The sequence below is a fragment of the Corapipo altera genome, unplaced genomic scaffold (assembly GCF_003945725.1).
Source record: "Corapipo altera isolate COAL_440 unplaced genomic scaffold, ASM394572v1 0, whole genome shotgun sequence".
Classification (NCBI taxonomy): Eukaryota; Metazoa; Chordata; class Aves; order Passeriformes; family Pipridae; genus Corapipo; species Corapipo altera.
The window spans coordinates 17,389,117-17,412,777 of NW_020884872.1; the positions used below are offsets into that span (position 1 = coordinate 17,389,117).

General features: G+C 38.7%; 1 protein-coding gene across 9 annotated transcripts in view; it reads right to left on the bottom strand.

The window, feature by feature from the left end:
- Nucleotides 1-23,661, bottom strand: part of GLRA2 (glycine receptor alpha 2) — a 130,054-nt gene that overhangs the window by 85,927 nt on the left and 20,466 nt on the right. For 4 of the 9 annotated variants that reach the window (XM_027638499.1, XM_027638508.1, XM_027638460.1 and 1 more), the window contains exons 3-4: nt 18,092-18,159; nt 11,007-11,230 (exon numbers count right to left, since the gene is read on the bottom strand). In XM_027638499.1, the coding sequence (XP_027494300.1) occupies nt 11,007-11,230; nt 18,092-18,159 (292 nt within the window). Of the gene's footprint in view, nt 1-11,006; nt 11,231-17,927; nt 17,996-18,091; nt 18,160-23,661 lie in introns of all 9 variants that reach the window. The other 5 variants (XM_027638470.1, XM_027638489.1, XM_027638526.1 and 2 more) reach the window with 3 other exon arrangements.

Sequence of the window (23,661 nt, forward strand, 5' to 3'; positions counted from 1 at the left end):
AATACTTTAATCATTATTAAAAGGGAATAAACTGCTATAGAACAATTATTTTATTTTTCAACACCCCACCACCGAGGCATCTGAGATACATAAACAACAGATTTGGTGGCATAGAACCATAAAACACTGATGGGAAATGCTTTACGAACCATCTGTAAAACTGAAAGGAGAAGAAGCTGATCATGGACTTGATTTTGACTTCAGCTACCTGAGTACCCTTTAGTCCCTGCTAGCCAGACTCAGGTGGCACAGCTGGTTCACAGAAAGCTCTGGGGTTGGGCACATTACGTTTTCCAGCTGAGCAGAGAGGGTTCATGAGGGAGTAGGAGCGAGTCACGTCTCCAGCGCCTCAGCACGCCAGGCACAATGCCAGGGACAACCAGCTGCCTCCGAGGAGAGGAAAAGCTGCTCTCTTCTTTCCCTCCCTACCCCACAGCCAAGGAAGAAACAAGTCCTGGAGTAGTGCAAATAGAGTATGAACAGAACAAAATGCAGAATGAGAGCAAGAAAACAAAGAATGAACAATTAGCTGTCACTGTGACAAAAATAATAAATAAATCCATCAATAATATTACTGAGCAATGCTGTAGCAGAGACCGGGCTGTGATCCAAGTACTCCAGGGCAGATTTGGACCCTCTTTCTGAGGATTCCGTCATATACCAGGTAAGTCCTTCTCAGCAGCATCTGCTGAGACCTTAAAGGCCTTCAAAGTGCAGCAGGCATTGCTGGGATGACTTCACTCAGCATTTCATTCAAACTCCCCTCTTTCTTTCCCTGGTTTCACTATAATGTCCTGAGAAATCACTCAGACTTGGGTTGGGGGCCTGTGTCTCTTCCCACCTCAGTTCAAAGTCTTTAATTTCTGGTCACCCTAGGAAGCCCCTGACAGCATCACTCTGAGGTCTGCATTCCCTACTTTCTGCAGACAGAAAGACAAAAGCCCTGCAGGATGTAGCTTCCTTTGTCGCAGAAGCCAAAATAAGGCATTCCACAGGAAAAAAAATAAATAGCCTGACAACGTGTTATTAATCAGAAACCCTCATGCTGGTGATCTTTAACACCTGAATATTTTGTTTTGCAATGCCAGTGTCTTTTCCTGGCGTGAGTAGCCATGGCCTCAGGTGGACAAGCAGCAGAGCTCAGCACAGGCACTGCTGCTGCCCTAAACATAGCTGCTGTAGCCAGCCAACATCCTCTGAGAAAAAGGCAGTGGAGAGTGTGACACACATGTGCAGCCAAGGGGGCTCAGAAATATTTATGTGCAGTGCAATCAAGTCCTGAACTCAGTAGTGGGGCTTAGATACTGTGTCTCCTCTTCATCCTTTGCTCATTCCTACCTTTGTCCTATTCTTTCTCTGGCCTGGACAAGCTTTTCCCACATGCTCCAATATCTGCCCATCTACCCTACAATTCTCCCAGAGTCACCTACACGACACAGAGCCCAGACTCTTCCATTTGTATCCTGGTCTGTCCTCATACACTTTTCCCCTACTTTTCCTGTTGCCCAATTCCTGTCAAATGTCACTCCTACCTCTCTTCAGGGTATTAAGTCTTGAGACCAGTCTGCCCTTTGACAACTAACTCCCAAAGCAGTAGAGGGTAAGGATTTTGCGTAGGAAAAAAAAAAAGAAATAAATTCAGTAGGAATAAAATGTTTGTAAATAGACTGTTCTCAAGATGATTTCCAATCTCATTCTTTCACTTGTGGGTTTTGAAGGCTGGGGCTCACCACCACCACAGCGCTTCTCTGATTATCTCACAGTGCTACAAAAATGCTTCAGAGTACTATACAGACAGACTGCTTGTGAATGGTCCACAACACAAACCCGAAGTAATGAACTACCAGTACCATATTCAAGCCTTACAGAATTGGGTTTACACATTACGTAATCCAAGAATACATTTTTATATAAATTTAGGAGAATATGTAATTTTAACTGAGACTTGACATATTGCCATTAGGGAGGAGGTGGTCCTTCATCCTTGAGACGTGTCCTGCCCAGCGCAGCTGTGTTCTCAGCAACATGGCCTCAATACTTGTGACTGCTGCTTGTTCTAGAACAGACGTATTAGTCACATAATCTGACCAGTGGATGTTTAGGACTGTACAAAGGTAGCGTTGATGGTGAACTCGCCACTGGCTGCCACATGAGAGGAGCCCCAAAGAGGAGATACAAGGACTCCCTGAAACAACATCTCAGCCTTGGCCATATTGATCACCATAACTGGTCTACTCTGGCCTCCAATCAGGAGGTCTGGAGACACACCATCTATAACGCTGCTGCTTCCTTTGAGAACACACACAGGATCACTCTTGAGGAGAAAAGACAACGCAGAAAGAATCATGCCCTGTAGAATATACCACCTAAGGAGTCTTTCTGCTGTGCCTTTTGCAACTGGTCGTGCCTATGTTGTATTAGCCTTTTTAGCCACCAGCGTGCTTGTAACAAATGTGGGTAGAGCCCTTCTCAAATCTTCGTTCACGAAGCCCAGCCATGACTGACTGACATATTGCCCAGTCTGCAGTGACTGTTAGACTGTATTCTAATCCACTTCTTCACAAACACCTATCACATCACAGCCTGATGTGCTGCAACACACCCAAAACTTCCCTTGATCTAGGTGACTTCTCACCCCAGAGGAGGACACTGATCCTACATGAGAAATGCCCCATGGATCACAATACAAGGTATCTGATGACAGGGGAATATCCTTTTCATTAGTTATCCTGCAAGAGTGGTTGTCTGTGACTGGGCTACAGAACAACAGCCTCCTCACAGAGTTTTTTCTAATGATAAATAACTGGGATTAGTCTTATTAGGTATAGAAATACTGTGGGAATTTAAATAGTCATAGAGATAAGAGTAAAAATCCCTTCTCTACACAAAAAAACCCCCATGATTATCTCCTCACTAGCATGAAAAGCAACAAATGCCTCACCATGAGTAGGCATGGTGTCAAAAATAACATTTTGTTTCTATTCTTATCCCTTCATTCTTCCACACTACACCCATCTGCACCTCAGCTGCTGGGACAGGAGATTTCACAATCTAGGACATTATGTTTCAAATACCAGAACATAAATAGCACATGCATGATCACTGCTGGCATTGGCTATGTGCCATTTTTATGAAAAGACTTATACCTGTACAAACCCCCCAGTGTTGGATTTAGTGAGACAAGTAGGATTTTTTTCCCAGTATTGCTAAATCTAAAAATGCTATCATAAATTGCAAGTTTTCTGGTATTTTTCTTAAAGCTCTAAGATGACAATAAAGATAAAAATACTTTTAGTGGTACATTTTTTCTTTGAAAGATTAAATCCCTGATCCTTGTAGCTGCAGAAAAAAACCATAAAAATATTACCTAAGCAAAAGCAGACAAAGTTCCCCACTAAACTGGCAGGGGAGATGAAGTTGCACAGCAACCATGACAGCATTGCATGACACAGGAGCAAATGCCATTCAGGCTAGTGGCACTGAAACAGGGAGGAGAATCTAAAATCTCCTTATAGTCTTCCCAGCCCCCTCTCTTGGGTGATCTGTGCCTGAGAGAAGGGCACACACACTGTTCAAAAAAAAAAAAAAAAATTCCCAGTGGTATTCTTCTTTTAAAGGGCTTTTCATTTTGTAGTCCATCTCATTATTTTTTCAGGGACCTGACTCATCATTTTGAATGTCAATTCTGGTAATTTTCACAGTCTACGAGCTTTGTCCTGTTAAATAGAACAGTCAAACTGACTGCTTTTCCCCTTTTTTTTGAGGAGTCCTGGAATTCCTCTTTAATATTTGTCATGTTCTGCAGCTTCGTTTCTGTCAGATTGGAACGGGCTGAAGTCAAGCTTAGAGGAGACGTGGAGCCTTCTCTGCTATGGCTAAATGTGAGCTACAGACTGGAGTTTCATGCACTGCTGTTTCCGAGCGTGGTCTCCCTCCCTCCAGTGCTTTGCTTTGCTTCATGTACTGCTTAACAGCACAGGAGCTGGCAGGGAGTAGGGTGGTGGATTTCTCATTACAGGTATCCCACTTCTCATTGTAATGCAATCACTGTCTGCAGATACACAAAGCCAGCACATGAGCTGCCAGCAAATGATTTTCCAATTATTGCTCAAACAAATCTATGAAATTAAATTCAAGTATGATTGCATGTAACAGTTAAATTCTGTAACCACCTGTTCCTTTCCATGAAGAACACTATTTCATCTCTCCTTTCTCCTCTGTCATTTTCTATCTAGTTTTCCTGCAGTGTGTATGGTGTTGCTTTTTTCCTGGCATTATAACATCGCTGTTCGAAGACATATATCGCAATTCAATTGGCAAAAGACCTTCAGCCCTGGAACCATGTTCTAGGAAAACAGGCTTTTTTGTACCACTTAGAAAGGGTTCCTGCATCTGCATTATTTTACACCTAACCTTTAACTGCTCCAGTGCAAGTTCAACAGGTAAATGAAGTGATTGATCACCAGCAATCAAGGACAGGCATTGCCAATACCCATAAGGAGAGCCAGTACAGACATGTGCTTGGCTATGCAACTGTCCCATTGGCATCCAGAAGTTACCACCTGCCAATATTTTTTGATCCTGCCAGCCAAGAACAACTTCACATGTACAAATTGGTCTCCAGTAGCATTTTTCACTTTTTTACTTAGAACAAAGTCTTCCTTTTTATTTGAGATTCGGGAATATAGGGCTATAAAAGTGACATCTTGGGCCATAAACTCTGATCATCTGCTACCCTCCGTAGTCAAATCCTCTCATCCCCTTCAAAATTATCAAAGTTCATTTAATGGTATCTAGTGTGTGGGCGTCCCCATGTCTGTTGGAATATTGTTCTAGGAATTCAAGGTGTATACAACTGTAAACTTTATAACTTCCTCTTTAAGCTACTTATGACCAGTTCAGAGCCATTTGTTCTCCTAGCAGCGTTGTCCTTCAGTCTATGGAACTCTCCTCTTGTGTTTGTATTTACCTCACCTCCAGAGCTTTTTATGTGTCAGCTGGAGATATGCATGGCATGAGAGGAAGAAGTAAGGCAGTACATGCTCAGATATAATGTCCATATCCCTGCTTTGCTTTAAATACCTTATGAAGTGAAAAAGCAACTAATTTTGTGTCATTAAAATGTAAATTATTCTTTCTGTAACCAGCATGATTAATGGGGTTTTCACAATAGCTGTGTTAGTTGCATAACAAAGTACCCACATTAGGCTTTATTATTTATTTAGTAGATTTCATTATTTGTTATTAAAACCAAGTACTTTAGATAAAACAGGAAAGCAAAGCTATTAGAAAGCCAGGGCTAGATCCTCAGATTGAATCTGAAGATTGGGAGGGAATGAGAAAGATGGGAGTGGGTGATGCAGTTAAGAGAGTGTTAGGAAACACTCTCAAAGGATGAGAAGAATCTGAGCCTATTTAATTAAAAGACCCTGCAAGGAAGGGGAGTGGGGCTGGAAGGAGAGGCAGGAATAAGGGAAAGAAGGAAAGAAAAAGGAAGGGTCAAAAGCAAGCAGCTAATGATAATCCAAAGACATTGGGTTCAGCCATAATGAGAATGGCTGCTTCTCCCACAAAAAGCTGCAATTTTTTGGCCTCTGAAAATATTGTTATTATTGTACTCATACCCACAGAAAGACAAATTTGTCAAGTTCACTGGATTCACATAGCATACAGTCCCAATTTGGGAAGTCACTGTGTCCCAGTAACATTGTGCAGTCTAATAAAGTTTAGTGACTGTAGTACTATAAGACCTCTGCCTACAGTAGCTAATAGCTGTTAAAGTTTTTTAGATATGTTCTCTATTTCAGTTAGCATTTCTGTATTGATATTTTGGTTTGTTTTAAATGTGGAAAATTGGCTTTGAGGTATATGAGGTATGTTTTGTGGTTTATTTTATGCTTCTGGAAAGTCAGGGCAGTTAGCATGGGATAGTGTGAAGTTTAGCCAATACAAGAACTAAATAGTTTTCAAGGAAAATACCCTGTGTTGATTGACATTAACTTCCAAGGGAAAATCTCCACTTTGTCAATACCAGTAATATTCTGATAGGACCTGAGGTAATAAATATGATTGTGTGAGGTCAGAGTTTAATAAGTAAACAGCTGTGTCAGTAACGATAAATAACTCTCTGCTCCCACCTCTGCTAATCTGTCACATGGAAAGACAATGCTGCTAGTGAAGTCCAAATCCTCTTAAATTCCAACATTAGATTGTAAAATAAAATTGAAGTCATCAAATTAAAGCACAGAATGCACAGAGCTGTAGAACGTAACATTTTCTACCACTCTGCTAAGCTAGACTGTGCCATGACATGGACGGTTTATACACAATGGGTATAAATGGAACCTGAATATCATATAGCTGATAAAATCTGTGCCCCAAAATTGTTTTAGAAAACCTACGCCTGACTTCACTGTAACATGGCAAAATATTCTGCAGTAGCCACACAAAAAATCCAAGCTCTGATCTTATTTAAAACCAACATATTTCAGAAGGCTAGTGAACTTTTTGCCATATGAGTAATCTGTTGCAGAAGGACTAGCAGTGCTACCTATGTATTTCCCTGATCTGCTTTTCTTTCCCATAGAACAAAAAGCATGGGTATAGAGGAGACTGTGAAACACGGAAGTTTCACTCAGAAAAGCTGCATTATAAAAGTGCTGTAGATTTCTTCTGATTATTTACATGATGGACATGGTAGTCATAACTCCTAATATAACACAAAGTGGTGTGTGGGGGCATGGGGGTGCAGGAGGGAGTTGACTCAGTGCTCTCTCCCTGAGCACTATGGCCACACTAGGAACAGCTGATTTTGGAAACTCCTGAGTAAGGCAGTTGGTGTGGGAGGTGGTGTCGCAAATAAATGTGCTGTTTGCACAGATACTTCCCTTGGCTTGCATAAGCAGATGAGGGCTTTTGGATGGGCCAACTCACCCTGTCAGCTAATTGTTGCCGAAATGGAGTGGCTAGTAATCGTTCCTAGAACAGTTACACAAATGGAGCAACCCAATAGCTTGAACTTTCTCTGTTTCTTGGTGCCCTACAGCAAAGAAGTGCTTTCTAGTAGACAGTCTGTCCTCGTCCATAGTAACATTTACAATTAAAACTAGGTCAGTAGTTGAAACCATGAAGAACTAATTATCTGTGTAAGCGTAACACTTCTGGCACTGTGAAGACAAACAAAGACAGAAAAACAGATATTTTGAAAGACTTGAGAAAATTCTTCTTACGTAATTCATTCCTCTTTGAACAAGAATAGCAAAAACAGGAGAAGAAATGTAATTTGTGAATTTGTGAATCTTCTCATATTTAAAAAAATATGTAGTAATAATCTGCTTTGTAACTATTTCTGGCTAAATACACTGGCATCACAATTCAGAGCACAGCTACAACCTTATTAGGCAACTGGGAGTGTTTTCTGGAGCAGGAGGTAAAAAAAAAAAAATCATTACAATGCCTTTACCTTCCTTACCAATATATTCTAGGTTCAGTGCCATGGATCAACATTACAGTTGATTTATATCACTTTCTGAATCAATCTCATATGGCTGAGATGCACTGAAAATATTAAAAAGAGAAGGAGGCAATTAAAGCAGAAAAAAAGTACACAAACCTTAAATAAAACCACTTTCTATCACTTTGCTAAAATAAGCTTTCAGGCAGATGCTAATATTCTGAGCTGGCTGACAGCCTGAAATGAATTTGTGGGAATCAGGTACCACAAATGGGTGGCTTGGAGAGAATGTGAAGCCTCCTGTGAGTTTATTTAGCATTTTCCTGATGTCCCAGGTGTCCTCAATGGGCCAGAGCAGATATGATCCTTGTCCCTGGAACATAAAACCAGTGCAGTGGTGTATGCGATGCAAAATACAGGTGTCATACAGAATGCGAGTGCCCAGAACAGGATTCTTAGTATCATCACACAGTGCTGCCACGCTTTCCAAGTGCATAAGCCCCGTCAAAATCCATGCAGAGATCAGTCGAGGGTTGGGAGTGGATGAGTCACAAGTATCTAGAGGGTGACATTATGTAGATTACGATTTTAACTCTCATTGTTTTTTTCTGCATACAAAATAAACACAAACTAATTTTATTGAACGCTGCTATACAAACCCTTGGTGTTGACTGCTCTCTGCAGAGTGCTTTAAAATAGAAGTTATAGCTACTTAACAGTTTGGAGAGTGCAACCGGGACTGATCTTGACTAAAGTGGAGTTGGTTGCTGAATATAACTTTCCTGTAACTGCTGACTTCTCAAAATACATGTGCCTCTAAGAGCTGTTGCTACATCTCTAGTGGCAATAGCATATATTTGTAGTATTAAGTAGTGCTGGGTTCTTCCCTCCACAAGGTTCTAGTTCTTCCTGCAGCACCCAAAGGTTTAGACCAGTTATCCAGATATAGAGACTGAGGCTTTATATAGCATGCTATCTCAGATCAAAACAAATATCAAGACAGTCATTTGAGCATGCAGCAAACATCTAAAAATGGCATTTGATTCCTAAACTTATGATTCATAGGTGGGTACATCAACCATCAACAACCCTTTTGTTTCCTGTAACAACTCCCAGAGAATTAAATGTAGATGCGGGAATCTGCAAGCATGAGTAATGTAGCTAATTATTATAAGGTAAACTATGATGGAAATCTACATCATGCCTACAATCATCACTAAATGCAGGATGACTTAACCCTCAATGAAAGAAGAATGAAGGCCCTCATGCTTACCACAGGGTGAGATAATTCCCATAGCCAAGCACTGCAGTAGAGGTAACACACAGGGCAGACCCTCACTCATCTTTTCATGACTTATCTGAGCACCCATATCCTACATCAAATGTCTTGTTTTAGTAACATATGGACCCTGAGCTGTAGTTCCAGGTGACCTTCCAAACTGTGTTCACAAAGGGCAAGTTTGGCCTCAGAGTATTCAACAGCACAAGAGTCTCTTGCATGGTGTATTTCCATGTTCTCAGTGCAGTATATAGGGAAGCGGGATATCATTCCCATGTAATACATGCACTTTGCTTCTTACCCATTATTTACCAGGAGCAGTTCTATCTCATTTTATGCACAGAATGGGTTTTTTTATGAGAGATTAACCTGACCTTGATTTTATTAAATTTGGAAATACGACAAAACAGTTGACACTGCAACATCTCAGAATCTCAGACGTGTTTGTGAAGTGCTTTAAACACTTAAAGCAGAATAAATGTTAAATGTTAAATATCATGATGGCAGGCAAAGTGCTATTGGTACAGTAGTGAAAATGGCAGCCGTAGAACATTCCCAATATGCTGAAACCAATCACTAAATTATTCTTGTTTACACATAGCATAACTACAAGCAACTGACATAATACAGATGTATCTAGCCCAGTATTTAGAGAACAAAAACAAGTTTTTCTAATTCCTTCTGATTTCAAGTTTCCATACTCTGGAAGTTTTCTTTAAAGTGCTAAAAAATTATATGCCGTGTTACAGGTGCCGGGTAAGACTCTGTTACTCTATTACACACAAATGAGAAGCAATGAGCTTTGCTTAGTGCTCTGTTGCAATATTGCTTACTCTGCTTCCAATTAATTTTCACTTAGGTGTGAGAACTTTACAAATGTGATATGGCAGCTCAAAATAATACTTTTGCCGCATGGACAAATGTCAGGAAAATTATCCGTCTACATTCACAACAGCACCCAACTCCACTCTTTCCTCCAATAAGATGGTGTCTGATGTCGTTCAAACAAACATATCCATTCATTTCTTTCTCAGGGTGAAACAGAAAATATTTGTAAGTGACAGTATATGTATCACTCTGCTAGTGCTAGTTCCATTCTTGTATCCTATTATTTTTCTCAAACTGTTCAGGTACAGCAGTTTAAAACCTTGGTCAGTAACCATTTGCTTTCCACCTCACTCAATTCATCCAAATATTACTGGGTTCTTATCAAGGAATTTCCACAAGAATTATGTAAATGGAGGAAGTACCATGCTAATATTTATTTATTTAACATCCCAAAGAACACAGCTATCCTGAGCCTGGATCAATAATAATTCCTCTAATGAAAATACAGTCACAAACAGAATGCCCCATTAGAAACAACTGCCTTCAAAACTAATCTGCTTTACAGATGAGTAAATTCACTAAAAAACCTGTTAAACAAATACAGTCATGTTTACTTTCTGCAGTGCTAGAAAGGCAAAAGCCAAGATGCATTCCTAGGAACAAAGAACAAATAAGAAGCAGTAATTAATTCATTTTGAACAATCATAAGAGCAATAATAGAGTGTTTTGCATCTTTGGCTACCTATACTCAGCAATTAGCATCTCACCGTAAGCTGAATGTCAAATAAATACTGCAGATTGTTTGCTGCTGTTTATGCCTGTGGAATACAACTCTGTTTCTCTGCATATGTCCCATTTCATCATATCAAATCATATTTTGTCAGTGTTTATTAATTCAGCCTTAATCTAGTCACATGACACACACTTCAATGCACTTAGTTTAAAAAAAAACCAAAACACCACTTTCCATAATTTCAGTTGTTTTTAAATGTGAATAGATACAAACAATTAGCCAGTGACTTGCGCATCAAATTTATTGCATTCAAGCATGTTTTTACTTAAAGTGTTGAGCAGTCATTTAAAATACTATTTCCCTTTACTTTTAAATTGCAACCTACAGACTACAGAGTTGATTTCCTCTCTTTGTAAGAGTAGTGACTTGAGCTAACACTAATGGGAATTATTGAGGCATACCATTAAAGTTCTAGACAGCCTCAAGTTTTCAACAAGACTAAGAAGTACCGCTGTGCCACTTAAAGACTATTTTGCAAAAAGTGAAAGCTTAGCAAAGGAACACAGGCAAATTTTCCTTCCACCCTAATATGATTGTCTCATTTAAGTTGTACACATGGGAATACAAAAAATTAAATATGTACATTTAATCCAGAAAAAGAGGGAGGAGAAAGAAGGGGATGAAGAGAAAAAAAGTAAATTTAATTGGTTTACCTGATACTGTACAACACTTTTCCAGTTTTAGAAATCCTCAGCAACTTGTTGTCTGTTGTGACATCATGGAAATTTGCTCCCTTCTCATTGGCAAAGAATAAATCTGGCTTCCAAATCGAGTCCAACATAGAGGGATCCAAATCCAGGGAATCATCAGGATACTCGCTGTAAGCCAGACGTGAGTCATTCCACTGCTGTCTCAAAAAAATGTTCACTCTGTAGTCCTACAGAAATGCCATGTAAAAAGGTTACTAAGCCATCAAAACTGAAAGCCTGCTTTAGTTTTCTTTATGCTCTTAGATTTACTACAGTACCAGGATTACAGCAAACATTTGTGTTATCCTTTGAACATTAGAGCTGTCATTTGAAAATAAAGTTGTCAAAATGCTGTACTGAACCAACAGGTACATTTTCCAAATCAAAATTCCTTTAGTGATGAGAAAAACATTAACTGCAACCTCCAATATCAAATATAACCCTCTTTCAAATTCTATGAATTAACTCAGAGGTGCTTAGAAAGTCAAAAAGCATTGCAGCTAGATATATACAATTTCAACAAATATTCTGTGAAACTAGTAATTTAAATAAATTGGTTCCAATATGCAAATCAATTATGTCTAATGTACTCATGAATAGCTGCTAATTCCAGTGAAGCCAAAACTGTATAGAAGAAATTAAATCAGCACTTCTTATTTACTATTTGTTTGCTTTTTCTATCCTCTGTATGCTTTTCTCTCTATGTTTCTTCATTTACTCCTCCCTCTCTGCATCCCATTAAAATTGGCCTAAATGTATTCTTCTGCTCAGTGGTCTGCTAGTCACAACTGGGAAAGGCAGCAATTATTTAGAGGTTTATTTAGAATGAACACTAACACTGTCAAGAACTGGTTATTAACAGAGAGTGTGTAAAGAGCATTTAGGGGTTAAATTCTTTGGAGGGAATGGAAAGGAGCAGATGCTTATTCTCCTTATCCCGAATTTCCAAAGTCATCTCCCCCAGTTTTCTTTGCTTTCATAGCATATTTACCTGAAATTACTATTTTTAATTTGCTTGTGAACACTCTCTTAGAAATACATCTACTCTTTCTCTAAAAAAAAATAATCTTTATTAATATTGATTATATTATCTGAAGGAATATTTAATCAAGTAATTCTGTTGACAGTACAAACCACTCACATTCAGGATTTGCTTTATGGTAACCGCAGTACACTAAAATGGCAGCACTCTGCTTTTGACTTGGAAAATGTATGAGCTGACCTGGGTTTAGTTAAGTAACTGAACTGCATAGTCTAAAGAACTTTATTCTTGAAATGTAGATAAATATTCTCCCTCTGATTGGAGCTGCAACTTGCCCTATATGCAGACTCTGTGAACAGGCCCTTCCAAGCTTCAGCTCTCCCACCCTTTGCCCAGTAGGGTGGTAGAGAGGTGTGCTGCTGCCCTGATAGAACATTTCTGACATCCAAACTAATGCAGTTTTTTAACCCAATGGATGATGATTTACAATCTTGCTATGAGCATGATTTTTTTTCCTTTTTTTTTATTTTCATTTTGTTGTTTTGCACAGATGTGAATCAAAACAGGAATGTCTACTAATCAAAGCAAGACAGACCTAAGAGAGGTCTCAAGAATAGCCTGTTTATTAAAGATACTTACAAAAGGCCATGTTGTACTTTTCATGATAGTCTTGTTTCAGATATTTAAAGATCAAATAGGTACTTGCAGTTCTGAGCTTATAAAATATCATCACATCTTGTAAGGATGCACTATCCATAAGCACACTATTCCTTATTTCGCAGTCTTAGAAACTGAGTGTCTTATGTTTATAATGTGTCTTTAAATTTATATGTGTCTTTATATGTGTCTTAAACTTTATATGGGACAGCTTAGTCATAAATCCAGGAAGGTACTTGATTTTGATTCTGCAGAAAAGAAGGCAGGAGCTGTCATCAGCAACTGCTGATAGAATAAAACTTCTACAACTAGTTGAGCAACTGCCTTTAATTTTTCTTTGTAATAAGATATATAATGAAGCCTATGAAAAGCACAGGGATTTTTTTTCCCCCATGATACAGAAATCATAAATAAGTCAAAGCAGTAAATTACACAGAAATATATGAAAAAATGAACCTCCGTGGTTGGTGATATAGATAATAAAAAGCAGTCTAAAAAAATCTTTGTTCATAGAAGAGCTTGAATATGATGATATATATTATACCAAAATCATAAATAATGCCAATTGGATTAAATTACATTTTTCAATATGTCCCTTCATAAACATCAGAGACATCACACCAATGCTTTCCCTCTGCAAGCCTTGTTAGAAACAAAACAGAACTGAAACTGTTGTTTATGTCTGATAGGTTTTACATATACATGTATATATATTTTTAATGAGAAATAAAAATGGAAATATAAGATACACATCATAAAAACAGCATTATTTTTCCCTCCTATGCTTGCAGTACGAGCAGTTGAGAGGGATGTGTGTTTACACATTCAGACCTAATCATGTGCAGAATTTTGAATTTACTTTTCCTGTGCTGACATTGTAACTGTCTTTTGAAGAAAAATTCTCTTGAGAATGGTAGAACAACACAGGGCTGCGGCAGACTACAGTGTGTATTTTGCAAGTTCCTGAGGGTAGAAGTGGGTGGACTGTAGTAATGCACTCCTACACAGCCAGGAGTACACCTGCTCTACAAATTCTTTCTGACAGCACCACCACTCTGAACAAGGAGTGTGGACGTAAAGATTCCTTCTCAGTTGCAACACCAATGCTAGCAATAGCTTAAGGCAACTCAGATAAACAGCTTTCCTCTGTTCTCAAGCCATAAGGTCAGAGTAATACAAACATACTGAAAGAATATTAATCTGATTAGTTTCAGTAGCTTTATCTGAAGATTTAGGGACTCAATCCACAGATATACTTAGTTTATGTTATAAGAATGTAGATAGAAATCATCTTTCAGCAAATCCAAATCCAGATCCACTGCCCAGAGCTTCAGCAAAGCTCTGGATTCCTTTGTTCTCAGGCACTGCTACGGCAGGGGCAGTGCAGGGGAACCCTCCTCCCTCTTCAGTGCTACTTTCTGTTTCTGAACTGACACTTATCTTAGATCTTTCCTCCCATCTTCCCCTCCAACAGCATTGATTTCCCAGAAGTTGAGTCAGGTGTCTGAGACAAAAAGCCGACTTAGCTGGTCTTCCATGAATTGAAGGGGCTTACCAAAAAGACTAAATAGGAATGCTAACTGAAAAGTAGTGGTTTAATGACCTATTTCAAGGCCATGCAACAGAAAAGCACTTGGTTACCTATGCACCTAAGCATTCGAGGTGCATAGGTAACTTCCCAATTACTTCAGTGGGAGCCTTTTATATATTTAAAACTATACATGCGAATTAATCACGATCTAAGAAGCTTATTTGTAATTACAGTTTAGGTTTTTTTCTAGTTGGAAGATAGTATCATACAGCCAGCCACAGCCAAGCTTTTAAAATAAAGGAATGGCAATTTTTTTCTGCTAACATAAGTATTTAAAACACAACTGGAGTTTGATGCATTCACCCCAACAGAGAACCTGCTGTATAGTGTCAGTCATTGATTATAGAGTATAACGACAATAATAATGTCCTCACAGTTAGTCATTTCTGTAATTAACAATTAGCTTGTCAATGTACAAACTCTCTTAGCTTCTCCTACGTCTGATAGCTAAAAAATCCTGGTCATTAGCAACACTGAACATCTGAATTCTTTGGGATGCTGCCCAGGCTGATGTCGATTACTCATCTGTGATACTCAACAGCAGTCATGCTGTACAGTGAATTTTCTGCTGAATACTGCATGTGTGAATGCTTCCAAAAATAGATACAGAGTTTACTGCTTTATTCAGTGAAGTTACTCAGGATCATCTTTTCCTCTTTCTCTGCAAGTTAGGACTTACATGAAAGATGAATCAATGAAGAAAATTTCCAACTATATTATCTTGACTCTGGCCTTTTTTTCCCTGTTTTCATTTTGGTATAATATATACCATTCTAATATGGAAGAAAAACATTTCTTTTGCACGAAAAAAGAAATCTATTGGGATACTGTCCCATATGTGCATTATAGAGCAGAATGACTGATATATACGCATTTCGTTTCTCTAGATCTTTGGGACTAAAACTCATGAAGAGTCTATGGAATTCATCCATGTGAACCAGCACAAAATCCTGTTTTATTTCTGAATTAAAAGTTTTAGTTTTAGAAGAGTGTGCTGGCTTTTCACACAGGGAGGAATTTTATCCTGCTCTCTGTCTTAATCAGAAAAGCAGCAAATACTCTTGATAATGTTATTGAGAACCCATCTTACTGAATTTAGTAGGTCTGGGACTGTAATCCTATTTTCCATGTTAATTTCTCCTACTGAAAGCTTCTCTAAACAAGTTTTCATCTCCCAAGTTTCCAATGAACTGCTGTAGATCGTCCAAGTTATATTCCAATAATGTCCCTTCAGTATATATACATGGTTCCACTAAGTATTCCTCTCCTCTGAGACAGGAGTGTCTCCACTGAATTTGCAATCCAGGCTTTTAAATGAATCGTTTAGTTTTATGTCAAAACCATCAAGAGCATTTTATAGGGAAAAACGATTCCTAAGAGTCAAACAAAACTTGTTATTTATCACAAGGGATGCCAACAGTTTTACCACATGATTATATCTATTTCAGAAAGGCAAAGTAGATGGAACAGTAATTGATGTCTGGCTCTCAGAGCAGACTGCTAAAACTAGTCACAATAGTCATTAAAGAAGTGACAGCATTAAGAAAATCAATATCAAACCATTGAACAGCATCTTAGAGAAATCTTTCCACACTTTCAGCAGATATTATGAACAAAGCAAAATAAGAAAGCCAAGAGTCTTTGTTTTCAACTACTTGAATGTTTGGCTGTTTTCGCAAAATGTGTTAATGAACATTGGAAAGGTGCACATTAACATATTTGATAGAAGGTAAAATGCAATGAGGGGATTTAATCAAAGCAATGAAGGAGTCTAATTAATGCAATCAGCATTAGGTCGTGCAAATATTTTCATTGAATGCCATCTTGTAAAGCTAGTAACGTGCAGGATTTTTGCTACTTAATGCTATGCTGATGGCTCTGCTTACTAGGATCAACAGACATGGTTGGGTAAAAAGGCTACATTCATGGCTATCTTCTCAGAATTCTTTAAACACAGGAAGAACAATTGAAGTTTTCCAAAAATAATGAAAATTAAGTCTGTTGATAATTATGTTACACCATGATATGTTTTTTCCTTGTCATTTTTAAATTAATTTTAATTTTCTTTTAAGGTGTTTTTAAAATATTACAGATAAATACTCTAAAACATTACTTATCTGTTTGTTTTATAGCTATGTACGTTACAGATTGTCAATTATAGTGAAGTCTTTCCCACACTATTTTAGAAAACAATCTGGTCTAGAAAAAACTTGCTTTTTATCTCTAGAAAATATTAAGTAACAAGGTGGGGTTTTAAATAAAATTATTTAGGAGCAGAAGTTTCGTGTTTCTACATTCCTTAGGCACCACTTTCTGAAATGATGGCAGGAATTGCAACTGAATCTAAGTGAATATTAAGCAAAATACATAAGCTAGGCTAAATATCTGTTCTTCAAGGCAGTATCTATTCCACTTTATAAAAAAAATAGTTCTTTGGTTTACTTCAAGTCCTTTTGTGGGTAGCAAGTTCATTTTTAGTTACAAGGATATCAGTCCTACAGGAAGCCAAGCATCTTTACTGCCTCTGGCTTCAGAAAATTCAGAAAGATCTGGATGCTGCGTAGGAATACCTAGAAAACAGTTGTGAAACTACTTTGCAATTGCTTCAAAAGTCCCATAGATACGAGCACCTAATATTTATTATGGGTTTATCACATTATGATGAGAAAGCCATCAAAAATATCTCTCTGGACTAACCGCCATAGTCAGGTGTATGTAGGCTTGAATAAACAACTGATCTTTTTTGTTCATTTTTGAAAAAGAGGATTTAAAAACTCAGAATCTTTCTAAATGGACTCAGAAGAATAGTTCTTATTTTTCTTAGCAAATATTGAAAAAAGACTGCTAGTCTTCCAGACTAAAAAAAAAATTGGAGTAAAATTTTAATTTTCATTTTTTTAGCTTGATTTGGTTAATCTTAAATTAATAATTCTAAATGAAAATCAAAATCTCATGCTGAAATGAAAAACAGAACTGTTTATTTTTAGATTTATCATAATTAAAACTGGCATTTTCATTTTGGCTTTTTTTTTTTTGACTGAATGTATTCTTTGCATTCAGTCAAAATACAAATTTTAGTCAGGTGAAATCCCATAATTTCCTAGTACCTATTTAACCTCAAAATGCCTAAGTCTTATACCTATATGTTATAGTCATTTGATTCATGTTTTGCATTCACTGCAGTTACTGATGTGGCTGCAATTCACAAAGACTTATCTAAGTTAACCAAGACTGTTATCTGCAGCAGCAGATAATTCAGCATGTGGTGTAAAACACACTCGAACATGAAGTACTTGGCAGGGAGCCCCACAGCTGAGCTCCAGCCATTCCTCTGTCTCTTCAGTGCTAATAAAACCTGAGAAAGCAGGTTTGCAAACACTTATATTTGCTGCTATCACAGTTACTACAGACTATGGTGGGATTCCTATATAGGTGCATTTGGACTTGACAGGTGAGTTTAGTAATTGATATATCTCTTATATAATTATTCTATATTTATTTTGTTATTTTATTTTATTATTATTATTATTATTATTCAGCTTGTAGGTTTTTAGTAGCTTAATAACTTAATCAATGTCCCCACGTCCTGAGCATCCCTATTCTACATCACATCCCACTCCTTCACAAGATGGCTTCAATGACCAGTCCCACTCACCATTGTAGTTTCTGCTATTGAACCAAAGCTGTTGATAAATATGTTGCAGGTAACATTTACAGGAGGACCTGCAAGTTGAACAATAAATAGAAAAATTGACAGGTTTTGTTCATGACATATATTAAGTATTGTTGTTCTCTTGCCAATGACATCATAGCACTTACCATTGTGGTTTCTGTGACTGATCCAAAACTGTTGATAAAAATATTGCAAGTAACGTTTACTGGAGGACCTGTGGAATGCAATAAAAATGTTGCAATATACATTGAAACAAAAGTACAGATCCCTCAGCCTCCGTACAATCTGGTACAGATGTGGCTGGAAACAAGTAGAAAGTGAGTTTTCCCAAACAGATCATGCAAATTTTGATCAAAAGAAAAACTTTATCAACACTGATGTACTTAACCTAGTTTCATTGGACGTTGTTATATAAATACACAGAACTACATCCCTGCATTTAGAGATTCAAGAGAGAGTTGAGTGAGGGCTTTTTTCTTGTCCACAGTACCAGCGCAGAATATAATTTAGCACTGCAACCACTCCTCTTTCCCTTGTCCCTTCCTCCAGGACTTAAAATTAAAAGATTATCTCTCCACATTTACTCCACTCTGTAGGCAAAGGCTTGCCACTGAAATTCCCAGCAAGGGCCACTTTTCACATTTGACTCCAGTCCACTGAAAATCAACTTAGACAACACTTCGTGCACCTGATCTGGAGATGTCTGGCTTGCCACAAACAGATATTTTAGCAATATGTGTTCCAGCTTGACACAGCTTTCATTAAACAGCTGTTTATATTCTCTTCCCTCCCACCTCCTTCGCTGGTACTCAGCAGTCACTGATGTGTAGCAGAATGAATGGGGACTTAATATTTAATTAGTTGTCTATTAGCCTCCTTGATTTTTTAGGCGTGATGAAATAAACAGGGGTTCTCAACTGAATCAACAAGGATTAATGCTAAATGCCTGAATTTCAGTGACAAAAACGGTGGTACAAGCATTGAGTATCAGTACTTTCTTCTTTTTTTTCCCCATTATGGCTTTTAATCACATAATTTTCCATATAAATAAAAAAAAGTCAGTGCAGAGAATATAAATACCCACATTTAGTTTCATATTTAGATCTGAAATTGATTTAGAAAAGATGGAAACAGTACTACTTTCTTTTTCGAAAAATGGAAAGATAAAGTAATGAGCCCACTCAAACCCAGTACATTGTCAGCTTCCTGAGCTGCAAGGAAACAATCATGTTGGTTTTAGGAATCAAAATTCCAACAGTAACATGTTTTGAGGCTGTTTATTTCCAATGAAGTGTGTTGTTCTACTCAGTTTTTTACAAGAATTGTTTTTAAAACATTTTCTTTTTATATTGCAAATGTGTGTCCACTTTCAACACCATGCCAAAACAAACCGAATAGTCTGCTATTCTCCTTCCATATTATCTTTTTAATTCCTTTTAATTGGTGATATTTCTACTGGCTGGGCACCCTGACCAACATATTTCTCTTCATCCAGACAAACTGAATCACTGAATCATTGTAATTGGAAGGAACATCTGGAGATCACTTAGTTCCCCTAGTCCATTTAGTCCAAAGGCAGAATCAGCCAGAGCAGGTTGCTCAGGACCATGCCACATCAGACTTTGAATATACCCAGAGATGGAGACTCCACAGCTTCTCTAGGCAACCTGAGCCTAGTCGCCCTCACAGTAAAAGGTTTCTCTCATGTTTACATGGAATTTCATGTGTTTCAGCTTGTGCCCACTGCCTCTTCTCCTGTAACTAGGTACCACTGAGACAAATCTGGCTCCATCTTCTTTACTTACACCCCATCAGTTATTCATACACATGGATGAGAACCCCCAGAACCTTCTTTTCCCTCGGCCTCAGCAATCTCAGCTTCTTCTTGTATGACAGATCCTCCGGTCTTTTAATTACCTTCCTGACATTTTGCCGGGCCCATAACAGTAAGTTCATGTCTCTCTCACACTGGGGACTTAGCATTCCAGGTGTGTCTCACCAGTTCTAAGCAGAGCGAAGGATCCCTTCCCTCAGCTTGCTGGCAATGCTCTGCCTAATGGAACCCAAGAGGTGATTGGCTGCCCTTGCTGCAAGGGCACATTGCTGGCTCATGTTCAACTTTGTGTAAACCAGGACCCCCATGGCCTTTTCTGCAAAGCTGCATTCCAGCTGGTCATCCCCCAGACCATTCCTTCCAAGGTGCAAGACTGCACTTCCCTTTGCTGAACACAGTGAGGTCATGTTGGCCCATTTGCATGGCCTATCCAGGTCCCTCTGAATGGCAGCACAAGTCTCTAAGAGATTAATCATTCCTCCCAGTCTTACATCTCCTGCGAATTTGTTGAGGGTGCACTGTGTCCCATCATCCAGGTAATTAATGAGGATATTAAACAGTATTGACCCAGTATCAGTGCCCACAGCACATCAGTAGTGACTGGCCTCCAGCTGGATTTTGTGCTGCTGTTCACAACCCTTTAAGCATGGCAATTCAGTCAGTTTTCCATGCCCATTTAGCTACTCTATTCCAAGTTGTGAGAGAGTGTCAAAAGCCTTGCTAAAGCTGAGATACACACTGCTCTCCCCTTATTCATCAAGCCTTTCAAGTCCTCATAGAAGGCAATTAGCATTGTAAGGAATCATTTGCCCTTCATAAAACCATGTTGACTACCACCAGTCATCTTGAAGCCATCTGGAAATGGCTTCAAGAGATTTGCTCCAGGCTTTGAGGTAAGGCTGGCCAGCCTGTAGCTCCCGTATTCTCCTCCTTGTCTCTCTCAGACATAGGCGTGACATTTTTTTAACACATAATGACGAACCTCCTCCAGTTGCCATGACCTTTCAAAGATAATTAAGAATGCAACCAACCAGCTTTCACAGCACTTTCACAGAATATTCTGAGTTGGAAGGGACCCACAAGGATCACCGAGTCCAACTCTTAAGTGAACGGTCCATATGGAAACAAAACCCACAACCCTCATGTTATTAGCACCACACTCTACTTGTGGGCGTGTCCTATGTGTTCATGTGGACTCATCTGTGTCCAGTTTGCCTAAATGTTCTGTAGCCTAATTCTTCTCCACTGAGTTTTTATTGGTCTGGACTTTTTCGCAGGTCTCAGGGGCATGGGATTCCTGAAAACCATTCTTGACAATAAAGACTGTAGTGAAGGAGGCATTGAGTGCCTTGGCATCTTCCCATGCTCTTTGTCAAGTTTTCTTTAATATCAGGGTGCTGTCTTGCAAAAGCCTTCATATGCGAGCATGAGATTTCCTGAGTGCCAGCAGAACCTGGTAAAGATGCTTAACTATGTTAGGAAAATATGCTTATATATATTAGGGAATATGTTACCACATCACAGACTGCAGTCCAGATGTACGCTGAGTAGGTACATGGTAGAGCACTGTATCTTACAAAAAAGCTAACACCTCCCTCCGTTTCCCTACTCAATTATATAATTACATAGTGTCTTTTGCTTGTGTTCTACTGGTAGGTGTGGAACAGTAACTCAGCAAACTCAGTAAAAAAAAGAGAGAAGATTACATTTGTGAATACCCGAGGAATTTGAAAATAAATAAGTCTATGGGACCTGATTCAATGCATTCCAGAATCTTGAGGGAATTTATTGATGTACTTGCCTAATCACTCTCCATGATACTCTCCATGGCAATCACGTGAAGTTCTTGGTGACTGGAAGAAGGGAAGCATTGCATCCATTTTTAAAAAGGGGAGAATGCAGACCCTGGGAACTACTGACCTGTCAGCCTCACCTCTGTGCCTGGGAAGATCACACAACAGATCCCTCTAGAAGCTACACTAAAGCATATGGAGGACAGGGAGGTGATTCGGGACAGCCAGCGCGGTTTCACCAAGGACAAGTCCTGCATGTCCGAAGTGGCGGCTTTCCATGGTGGAGCGACTCCATAAGTGAACAAGAGAAGGGCTACAGATGTCACGTATCTGGAGTCCTGTATGGTCTTTGATACAGTACTCTACAACATCCTTCTCTGTAAATTGGAAAGGTATGTTGGCTTTGCTTAGCCTGCAGAAGAGAAGGCTCCAGGGATACCTTACTGCGGCCTTTCAATATTTAAAGCAGGCCTGTAAGAAAGATGGGAGCAAACTTTTTAGCAGGGTATGCTGCAATAGAGTAAGGGGTAATGGTTTTAAACTAAAACAGAGTCCATCCGATAAGATTTTCCTAATTTAATTGTTCATTTAAAATGAAAGCAGTAAACTTCTGTGAAGTATAGCCAAGGTTTGAGAACACAATCTAAAATTCTTCAAAGGCAATGGAAAACTTTAATTTGACCTTACTGCCTAAAATCTAAAAAGAGCTGACATTACCTGTAAAAAAATTAAGCAAAGTATAATTTTTAATTAAATCTTTTTCTCCCCCTAGTTTTCCTTTTGTCACCTCCAGTGTAACAAGATGCCTTTCAGGGCACATTCAAGACAATCAAAGTGATCTTTGAGTTATAAGGAAAATGTCTGTTTCTTGAAAGGACTTAGGGGAAAAAAAACCAAAAAACAAACCAAGCCCAAACCAGCTAATGCTCAAATCAACCAGAAAGCAGATGTCTGGTATTCTGATAAACAGCTAAGATATCACTTCTGTTCCCTTCAGTTCTCTTTTCCCTGTTTCCCCAGAAGGTTTGCTGTGGCTGCTGGTAGTCAACAGGACTCTCTGATACACTGCCTTCTTGAAAAACCCTGACATTATAATGTCATACACCTCCTGTGACCTCGGGACACCTAGCACTTCAACTCAACACTCATCTGCTCACCATAACCAAAGGAAATCTGAATATACAGAATATTCCCCTGAATTTGCTGTGGCATATTGCCTCAAAAGTCCTGTACCAAAAGTGTCTATGACCTTGTTGCAATCTGGCTAGAGAATGAATCCTTTCCTTGTCAGCTTCCAGAGGGGGTGAACCCATCCCAATGTGCGGGAATATTCCCATATGATGAATGCCGAAAGAAGTACGTTTGAGCCCCATCCAGCTCCTAACTCTAGCCTTTGCTAAATATTCTCCAGTATTGATAGCACACAGCCAGAAATCTGCCTTCATTTCATATATTCTTGAAAAGATTTACCTGTACTCTTGCCCTGGAGATCATCCTAAATGCAACTAATCATATCTGTATCCTCAAGTTCATCCCAACCCTTATATTTTTTGTTGTCGAGTTTCCAGGTTGCACCTGGCAGCCTTTTCCTCTTCACATTAATTTCAACCATATAGCTAAATTGTCCTTAGTGGGAATATTATAATCATACAAGAGATTTAAAATTATACCTGTGCACTTGCCAATTTTCTTTGATATGTGTATTTATTAAGGGATTTTGTAAGGCAAATTAAAGTACAGTACACACAGAGAACTGTGAACAAAGCAGAGAGATGCAAAAGCAAAAATGAGAGATAATGAGGTAGAACCATCTTACGGAATGATAGTGAAAATATTGGCAAGATATTTACACATCTGTGAGTTCTCTTGTGTCTTTTTCTACACATAGTATTTCTTGTCTATCTTCTCTCTTTGTCCTTTGTGCCAATGCACCATCTTGGATGTTTTATTTTGTTCCATATACAGGGGAGAAAGGTGAGCCAAACTCCCCTTCTCCCCTTACTACAGATCAGGACTTTGAAAAGACTAAAATCAATCCCTTCTGGGTGTGGAGATAGAGCAGGGATCCAGCAGCAGGACCAATGGGCAA